This window comes from Quercus robur, chromosome 9, assembly GCF_932294415.1.
Source record: "Quercus robur chromosome 9, dhQueRobu3.1, whole genome shotgun sequence".
In the NCBI taxonomy this organism is placed as follows: domain Eukaryota; kingdom Viridiplantae; phylum Streptophyta; class Magnoliopsida; order Fagales; family Fagaceae; genus Quercus; species Quercus robur.
This window is the reverse complement of record NC_065542.1, coordinates 20,112,300-20,122,580: the sequence shown is the minus strand read 5'-3', so window position 1 is coordinate 20,122,580 and position 10,281 is coordinate 20,112,300. Positions and strand designations below refer to the sequence as shown.

Below are 10,281 nucleotides of genomic sequence, written 5' to 3'. Positions count from 1 at the left end.
ATTCCCAGCTTTCCACAGTAAGTGTAGGCAATTACAAAATAGCTTAAGCATTAATAACATAGTTTGGAATTACAAACTTTTTCCAACAAGATCTAGTAAATAGACAAAACTTACCAAAAGGTCTTGGCGTTAAGATACATGGTCCTTCTAGTAATCAAAATCCCAAAAAGAAAATAGGTACCATGTTTAGTTTCACGTCAAAATCACCAATCACAAGTTTAGGCAAGTTGTCCAAGTCTGAAGGTTGGTTTACTTGTCATGCAAACTCAGTTACGCGAAATATTGAAACTTTCAGCACAACTTCCATCCTGTTGATCAACTCAAAGACACATACATCCCCTTCCTTTATACCATTGTCTCTAGCAAATGGTTTCCATCCCTTGCCGATTGTCCTAGGTGAAGTTGTACCATTTTTGAAACTAAACTGGCAAGGCCACCATTTTCCACTAGAAACCTGAAGCATGACATTTTTTTTCCCACAAGCATACTTTTTTGCAAATGCAGGACAGACATACTGCACAAGAAAGTAGAATTGCAAATAAGCATACTTCAAGGTGAATTTTAAAATACTTCAAGAGCTAATCATCTATATACAATAAAGGCTCACCACAAAATTGCGTTTTAAACTATATGCCGGAATGACACGGATGAAAGAAGGATTTTGTGGCTTGAACATTCTGGCTGCTTGCAATGCCCTTTCTCCTCCTCCAGATAACACAGATCCTCTTGTTGAAGACATGGGAAGGTTTTCGATAACGATCAATTCAGTACCTACTTCCTCTTTTACACACAACTCTTGTGGAGTAGACATTTCATTTTCATTCAAACTGCCCTGCCTTTTCTTATCCCCATTAGATGGATACTTAATCTCAGAAGTAGTCATATCAAACACAAGAACATTGAATTTTGAGTTCCCTTTGTATTTGAAGACTAGGAAGTACCCATAATTTATAGAATGATACTCGACAAAATCCCTCCAGCCGCCATGAAACCAAATATTGTTGTTAGCCTTCTCCAACCTCACTTGCCAAGTGCAACCATTAGGGACAGCAAGTGTAGCAACACCAGAAAGTTTATCCCCATGTTCCCTTACAAACTTTTCAGGAAGCCTCTGTGGGCACAAAATCTAGTTACATTTTCTTAATTCCAATATAAAATTAAATCAAGAAAACTGTGCTTCCAAGGTTTACATCAATGGCTTCTGATCATCACAATTGCAACATTAGAGATCTTTGTAGCAATACTACACCAAACCATAACTTGAATGAAACATTTTAGAAGTTGACCAGGCTTTTAGGCTTTTACCCTATTTCTAAGTTTTACCAAATGTCCGTGTTTTTAGTCCGATCAAATACTCAAAGTTGCTTAATGAAATCAGTTACAGAACAATCTAATCAATAAAAATTTGACAAACACAGTTCAACAATGATGTAGTTATAAGGAAAACATGCGATCTAGAGAAACTCTTTAACCATCTCATGGTTCATCATTTTCTCCAACATTTTAATCATTGACCACCACTCTGGCTTTTTTTGAGAGTTTAGAAACTTTGGTTAGCCATACATTTGAAATTTTGCATAAGAAAATCAGTTGTTCTACCATAAAATAAACTCAGAACGATGCGTCCAAGTTCCAATTCATTATCAAATGCAACATCGAATTTTGTGAGAATAAACTTTCCTTGTGACAGGTCAAGAAACTTGGCTTTAATTTGACTCACTTTAAATGAACAAAACTCCTAACCATCATAACATTTCAATCTAGACAAACAATATATTGGAAATAGCAACGTATCTAACTGGATAGTGGATAAAGGTGTTTCCTACATTACAAAGCAGAGGTCAGTGACCAACAAGAACCAGGGTACCCGTTTTTACAGTGGCGCTGCTGGTGCATACAAAAGCACAAGACTCATATACAGCAACAAAGAACAGCAGGGAAATAAAAAATAAAAAAGAAGAAGCAAGTAATTTCAGATAAACTTAGCCAAAAGAAAACAATGCTACGTAATACATTACCAGTTTCATGTCCTGCATGGTGGAAGGGAGTATTATCTTGAAGAAGTGTGAGTGTTTACACCTTGACGGCCGGTGATGGTCCCAGTTGGGCCCTGCTCTACTCCGGTGCGTCCTTCCTTCTGGGTCCATATGGATTTTTAGTGAATGAGTTGTTGGTTGCGTGGTTTGAATGAGTTTATATGTACTGTATCTATATAAAGAAGTACACACGGATACGGGTAGATTGAGCAGTGAATACTCCAGTCCATTCCCTTGTGCATCTTGACCAAATCTTCAGTTTTCTCAGTTCTGTCTCTGTGACTGTTAGATCATATCTAAAAGGTGTACTTGACCACTTGTCATTTGTCAAGTCTCCATAGCATTTTGGTAGTGAAATAGAAGATCGAACACGCAAGTGCAGAGTGCAGTACTCTTGGGAAGATGCAGGATCTCATACCTGCTGAACGAAATAGATATAAAGATTTAAATAGTAAACCTACGAAATGTTAGACTAAAATATGTTTACAGACTAATACCATCTATTTTAAATAGGACAAGGATTTCCTGCTGCAGCAGTACAGGAAGTGTACCTTTCCCATAAAATGAGAACTTAAAAAAAGGAGAGTATTGATTATTTCAAGAAGAAGCAAAAGCATTGAAATAGTGTTCTCTACTTTCACCCTTTTTCTTCTCAGCAATATTGCTCCAATCCGATGCAATCAATGTGTGGGATATAGTTTTAGTTTTGTTAATATATATTGAGGTGGAACTAGAGCACCAATATTACGAATCTGGGTTGCATTGCGTGAGAGGAGCTGAGCTCGCCCACAAGTCCGTCATACTCGTCCTCGGACTCGGCTCTTCTTCGCCTGATTATCGTGTCAAAATCCGACCCAAAGGAGAAGGAGGATGAGAGAGAGAGAGAGAGAGAGAGAGAGAGAGGAAAGAGGCGTTGATGGTTTTGAAGATAGAGAGAGGGGTGCCATCACTGCCGTGCTCGTGTGAGTGAGAGGTGTTGAAGGGGTTTTGAAGAGAGACTAAAGAGAGATAGAAGGGGTTTGACCTTGCACATGTATCTCACTTTTAGTTTGACATCTGTCCCTATGCAGCAACTGCTGCAGCTGCTATATATATATATATATATATCTTCGACTTCAGTGACCCACTATGTCTACTTGAGAACAATTTGTTTAATTGAATTTGAAATTTTTTTTTTGTTAAAAGTATAAAAAATAATGTTTAAAGCTAACTGAATAATACAATGAGATCTATAAATAGTATAAAAAAGAAGCTAAAAACTTATATAAACAGAAAAATGTAACTTAGCCCAAATGGGCTCCATATAAACACTTGAATGATGAATACATCAATTTGTAAGGTCATTGTAAAAGAATTTACACTATCTCTACCCCACTCATTTAAAAAATATATAAAATCAAACCTCTAATATAAGCACAATAAGAATGACACAATATATAAACATTTGAATGATTTTTTATTTATTTATTATTAACTCAACCATTTGTAAGATTAATGTATAAGAATTTATGCTATCTCAACCTCACTCATTAAAAAAAAAAAAAAAAATCAAACGTCTAATATCAACACAAATTTTTATTGCAATCTTTTACATAATTAATTATGAAAATGAATTGTTGTAATTGGTGCCTTTAATCATAACTTACAACAACAATTGTTAAAAAATAAAATAAAATAAAATTTCGCCTAATGTTATATTATATTCTTATTTTAATTCTCATGCCTCTCAAGAAAATATATAAACAGATGATATTAAAATAGCTGCAAAAAATAAAATTTTGAGTAAAACAGACCTTTGGTAAAATTTTAGAATCAAAATAATATTTACCCTAAAATTTTTAATTTCCACAAGTGTCTCATTCATACATGTCTTTTATTACTGTTAGTTTATTACTATTAATTTAGGGCCAAATACATAGTGTAAAATTGAAAGATATACCTAACACCCTAGGTATGTATTTAGACCTAAATTCCAAAATTTACCACCTAATCACTTTTAAATCTAAACTACCTTGAATGTCAAATGTAAGTGATTAACCAATTTCATATTGCTTGGATATTCATCAAAGCACTAAAGCAAATAAAGTAATATAAATAGTAGAAAAGAAATGCAAACCTCGCGATAACAATGAAATGTTATCAAAGAGGAAAACCCAATAATCAGGCTAGGAAAACCTCTATGTAGTAGTGATATTGAAACTTCCATTAGTGAGTAGATGTAGTACAAGATACATAAAAAGCCCTCCAAGCCTAAAGCTTTCCTAGTACTCAAGTCCTCCAGGCTCTTACTAACAACTGACTTCATCAAGTCCTTTCTTTAACTAGTCTCCAAAAATGGGCGTTGAGTCGCCAACCACTAGCCACCAAGTTTTCTAGGATTTGTGGTATTGCTCCAAATGATTCCAAGCTCCGATCAACTTTCAAACACTCAAGAATGATGGTGATGCACAAAAATCATCAATGAGTTAATTGTCCACACACGTGCCAATGGATGTACCTAAAGAACAAAAAATAAGAACCAAGCAAAGGGCACCGGTGGGGTACTGGCCAAAGACCCTCCAAAAGTTAAGTTAGTAATAGAAGAATCTCTCAAAACTCAAGAGTGCAAGAGTTAGGGAGAATTCACGTACCTCAAGAAGGGTAAGGCTTGTGATTTATATAGTGGTAGAGAAATGACCCGAATCCCTTGATATAGGGAGATTTCCTTGTAGAGAGAAGGGTCCTGAGATACCTAGTAATAACCTTTCCATATATGAAAGATTTGATTGCGTAGTAAGGCCTTTGGTCGTGATGTGCAAGTAGTTTCCATGTTAGGATGTGTGAGTAGGCCCCACACGAGCCATGGGAAACCCTAGGTGATGGATCTTCCGAATCAGGGATTACCTGATTCGTTGGCCCCTAGGAGGATCGTCCCTTTCAGGTGGTGATTGTCCCTTTCAAAATGACCTTCCCTTTTCAGGGGTCGACCTTCCATTCTGAGGATCAGTCGTCCCTTTTTAGGTTTAGCCAAAATTTTCCTTATCAAATGATTTTGATAGTAATCTCCTCTCATTGATAAGTGTATAAATCTCTCAATGGAAAATGGTACACAAAAACAATAGCTTAACAAATACAAATTTGAAACAAGCTTTCAAGTAATTTTTAACTTGTATAAAATGGATAAATTATTTCTCAAAATTATTTCAAAGGAATTTATGTCAAATCTCGTCTAATATGTGACTAATTATTCACTAATCAGTTATATGTATTTTTAATTAGATGATATTTTAATTATTTATAAACAATGAACGTGATTATTAAGATAATAACTAACTTTTTTTCTTTTTTCTTTTTTTCAGAGAAAAGATAATAAGGGGCTGTTTAGATTTAGTGTTTTCCATCACCCATAACTCAAAACTGGTGGATCCCATGGCTGTTTGGTTTGTTTGGATTTGTTTTCAGTTTTTGTTTCTATCACTCAACTATTTGATTTTTGAGTAATGAGTTATGAAAACTGAAAACAACTTTTAGGTGTTTTTGAGTTATGGAACAGAGTTATGATGGCATTTTGGTAAATACGCACATATTTGAGGGACCCACAGTCAGAGGGTAATCAAATCCGATCTGGTCTTCTTCTTCTTTTTTTTTTTTTTTTTTCTTCCCTTTCATGCTGGGTTTGGTCTTCTTCTTCTTTAATTTATTATATTTTATTTTTTTTCCTTTCACGCTGGGTCTGGTCTTCTTCTTCTTCTTCTTTTCTTTCCTTTTCACATTGGGTTTTTGGTTTTGGTTTCTTTTTTTCTTTTCTTTTTTTCCATTCCTTTTCACTGGGTTCAGTGAGTTTAGGTATTGGGGGTTGAAGGAAAAAAAAAAAAGAAATAAAAAGTAAAAGCTGCACCAAGTCAATCTGTGGGTCCCACAAAAAGTAAAATTTTTTGAGTTATCAAAATTGGAAACAAGTGCCAAACATGCCACCTTAGAAAGTTGTGGTATTTTCAGTGTAAGTGATGAGTTATAGAGTGATCTTTTTTCTTTTTCTTTTTCTTTTTCTTTTTCACTGGGTTCGGTGAGTTTAGGTATTGGGGGTTGAAGGAAAATAAATAAATAAGAAGTAAAAGCTGCACCAAGTCAATCCGTGGGTCCCACAAAAAGTAAAATTTTTTGAGTGATCAAAATTCGAAACAAGTGCCAAACATGCAATCTTAGGAAGTTGTGATATTTTCAGTGATAAGTGATGAAAATTGAGTGAAGAGTGATGAGTGATGGTTTTTTAAAAACCAAACAACCCCTAACTAACTTATAATATTGTTCTTTCTTAAAAAAAAAAAAAAAAAAAAAAAAACTTATAATATATGTATATATTATATACACGATCCAAATAAGAATAAAGAAGCCGTGCCCTTTGTAAATTGCAACAACTAATTCCAATATTAATGTTGGAACACATGACACATTCAGGAGTTGTGCTGGCTATTCTGGGTTTGTGGGTTTTGCTATGGGATGTGGGCCTGAAAAAAGTCCAAATTCATTAAAGTCTTTATATATATATATATATATATATATATGTTTGTGTGTGTGTGTATGTATATATAAGCAGCAAGAACTAGTTTTAACTTTTAATATGCCATTTATCAGTAGTGAGAATCAATGTAGCTTTAACACATCATTCATTCACAATAGATTTAGAAATTTCGGCAATTTGTGCAAACAAAGTTAATCCTATATATAAAAAATAAATTTGAATTAAGTATTTTTATATTTTCTAAGTTTAAATGCACAAATTTTCTTTTAAATAAATATAATTTACTCAAAATTAGATTATAACTGAAAATTTGGAAGGACACTTTGCATGAATCTAATTACAAAATAGCTGAAGACACAATTAATTGACTGCATAGTCATTGACATGAAATATTGAGACCCTTATGAGCAAAACAGGACTTGTCTTGATCACCTCGAAAACACAAACATCTCCTTCTTCTAAATGATTTTCGGTTGAAAATGCAGCCCATCCTTTCCCTATTCTCGTGGCTGAAGATGTACCAGTATGGCGATAGCATCAGACACGCCATTGTTTTCCTCCACAAATCTGAAGATCCACAAATTGATTCCAAGCAATGTGCTTGTCAGCAAATTCCTTAGGCACATACTGCACAAGAAAGAACAATTGCAATAGTTAAGCACATATATTTTCAAGGCCATATTTAAAGAACTTCATAATGAAAATCATCTGTATATATACAAGACTTACAACATAGTTAAGCTTTATATTATACGGTTGCATGATAGCCATGAAAGAACGAACTTTAGGCATGGACACTTTGGCTACTTGGATTGCTTTCTCTCTTCCTTTTGAAGAAGTGTTCGAAGGCTGTTTGTCATGCCTCGAGATGTTTATATTATCTAATTCGGTTAAGTCCACAATATCTTCCAAATTAACAATATTCTTGTTGGATGGATATTGAATCTCAGTGGCAGTCTTATCAAATATAATAATGTGGAAATTTGAATTTCTTTCATATCTGAAGACCAGAAGGTGCCCAACGGAAATAGAATAGAACTCAACAAAATCCTCCCAACCATCACAAAACCAAATGCTCCCCTTAGCTTTCAACAATCCCACTTTCCAAGTACCACCGTTGGGAACAATGAGTGTAGCTAAAGTGAAAAGCTCATCCCCAAAATCTAGCACAAACTTTGGAGGGATTCTCTGCAACCATCAAATTAAGTATTACTTCACATTACATTAAGTGAAATCAAGGAAACATGTGCTTCCATGAGGTAGATAAAAAGGGATTTAAATCATTAAAGTTGAAAAATGAATGAAGTTCATGCAATATGGATTTCTAAGTTCCAAAAAATCTTGTCCTGTAGTAAAATAAATCTTGAAAAGATAGAATTGGAGTAGTGTCTAGATTTCAAGAGCAATTTTTCATGACAGCTTGGAGGATATGTATGGTGTGACAGAAATCAAAGGGGTGTTTGAGCAAAGGAACAGGCCACAAAGTGATGTAGCCAGATCGAGAATCAAGTGACTAGCTATTTTAATGAGTTTAAGACCAATTTTAATTTGACAGAGCAACTTTTAAGGATTTGGACTGTTCTTGCTAATGTGATTGAAAAGACAAAAGCACTACACAGTTTTTGCTACTAGCTAGGAAGTTGGCTACGGAAATAAGGAGGGAGGCCAACAAATCAGCTCGTAAATTTGCTAGATACATATTCACAGTGCAATGAAAAGTTTGTATGTAGAGGAGGGCCAAAATGGTCAAACGGCCATAAAATCCTAACTATGTAGTTAGTAGTTTTGGTTCTTAAACTATATTTTTTACTAGCATCTCGAGTCTAACAATTTAGGGTCCATAAATTGAGTTTTTGGGACTTGATTTTTATGGGTTGTTCACGTCTGATGTGGCACTTTTTCCAGGTGGCATCTACATGGAAATCGAGTATCTAAGACTCGATTTCTAACCCAAAAATAATATTATTAATGACCCAAAATGCAGAAACAGCAAAAAACGCGGAAAGAAAAAAAAGAAAGAAAGAGAAGAAGAAGAAGAAGAAGAAGAAATGGAGATGCAGCTCAAGCTGACCCAGGCCGCGCAAGACCAGCAAGCCGCTGCGCGACCCTAGTTGCAGCGCGACCTAGGCCGCCGCGCGACCTAGGCTGCCACGCGACCCAGGTCATTGCGCGACCCAGGTCATTGCGCGACCCAGGTCGGCGCACAACCCAGGTCGGCGCGTGGCCTAGTTGCGCTGCGCGACCCAGGTCGCGTTCTTTCTTCATGGATGAACATATATTTTCTATTGTTGTGGTTTTCTTTTCCGGTTGTCCTTTTGGTTTTTTTTTTTGTTTTCTTTTGAAATGTAAATCGAGTCTTAGAAACTCGATTTCCATGTAGATGCCACATGGAAAAAGTGCCACTGACAACAACCCATGAAAATTGAGTCCCAAAAACTCGATTTATAGACCCTAAATCGAGTCTCTTAGACTCGAAATGCTAGTAAAAAATATAGTTTGGAAACCAAAACTACTAACTACATAGTGTGAAAGTGTCTTTTTCGGGATACTCAGGCCCAAGGATCCCGAGCCTGAGTGAAAAAGAAAAAGGGGATTTGGTGGACTGGGCCTTGATTCACCGCAGCTAAATGGCTGTTTAAGAATCAAGCGAATACAGAGAAATATTCCTAACAATAAACAAGGATATCGAGGAGTGCCAAAATTAACAACGTAAGTTCAGAAAGAAAGATCAAACAGGATTAGCAAGACAATAAAAAGAAGTACTGTGGGGATCCTGGGGACAATATTTCATTAAAGCATTATCTGTTTTGATTACAGCAAGCTTACTAGGACGTGATACAAGGTCCAATCAAGCTCAAAAATTGCAGCCTTGAATGGCTATTTCAGCCTTCAAAACTTGCGAAGTTTGATTCTTGTTAGATCCGAGTATGTGCCATAGTTGCTTTTACAGGATATCGGGAAGCAGTATTTGTCTTTCCCTTTAGTATTTTTCTTTCTGCCTAAACTTTCTGATGATTTTTCTGGTGAATCTCCTCTATTCTATTGTTCCTTTCTTTTTCTCGCTGCCCTCTTCACAACCCCTCCTCCCCTTTTATAGTGGAGTTTTTTTGGGCTTCTTGGGGAACCGTTGGTTCCCCTGTTTTGGTCTTTTGTGAACAGAGTATGTTCTGTCCTCATCATCTCGGTAAGTCCCCTTTTCCGTTTTCTCTCATTCTTTCCTTCTCTTGGTTCTGATTCCTTCGAAAGTTTCTGGTTGGCCATCCTCTTTGGGGTGTGCTGAGGTATGCCCTTCTCGGCATCCTCACTTCTGGTGTCTTTTACTTCTCCGTTTCTTTCCTATTTGGGCGGAATCCTGTTCTGCTCTTTTGAAATCGTTTTTGTTAACATTCTTCTTCCTTGTTTTTTGGTTCCCCGACGCCTTTTCTGTCTGTGCCATGAAGGGTCGCATTCTTCTTCCTTGCGCCCTTTTGCTTTTTTCTCGTTTTTCTTTCTATCGATCTGTCCTGGTCTTCTTTTTTCTTCGCGCTCATTAATGGTGCCCGGGGATCCTTGCGCCTTATACTTTGCTGTGATGTTTTCTCTTTTTCTTTTTTGGTTGCTTTTCCTTTTCTGGGCTTCGGGATCCTCAGGGCCTTTTAGTATAATACCTTTGGACTTGGTCTTTTTTTTTTTTTTCTTCTGGGCTTAACTCACTCTTTCTTGGGCTTAGCTTATTCTTTCTTGGGCTTACTTTTGCTGTGATTT

At 36.0% G+C, this 10,281-nt stretch overlaps 1 protein-coding gene across 1 annotated transcript; it reads right to left on the bottom strand.

Moving 5' to 3' along the window:
* Positions 1–2,437, bottom strand: LOC126699361 (B3 domain-containing transcription factor VRN1-like). Its single transcript, XM_050397114.1, has 3 exons — positions 2,019–2,437; positions 608–1,111; positions 1–514 (listed from the first exon to the last, which is right to left on the bottom strand). The coding sequence occupies exons 1-3, from the start codon at positions 2,145–2,147 to the stop codon at positions 257–259; spliced, it is 891 nt and encodes a 296-aa protein (XP_050253071.1). The 5' UTR covers positions 2,148–2,437; the 3' UTR covers positions 1–256.
* Positions 2,438–10,281: the final 7,844 nt, after the last annotated feature.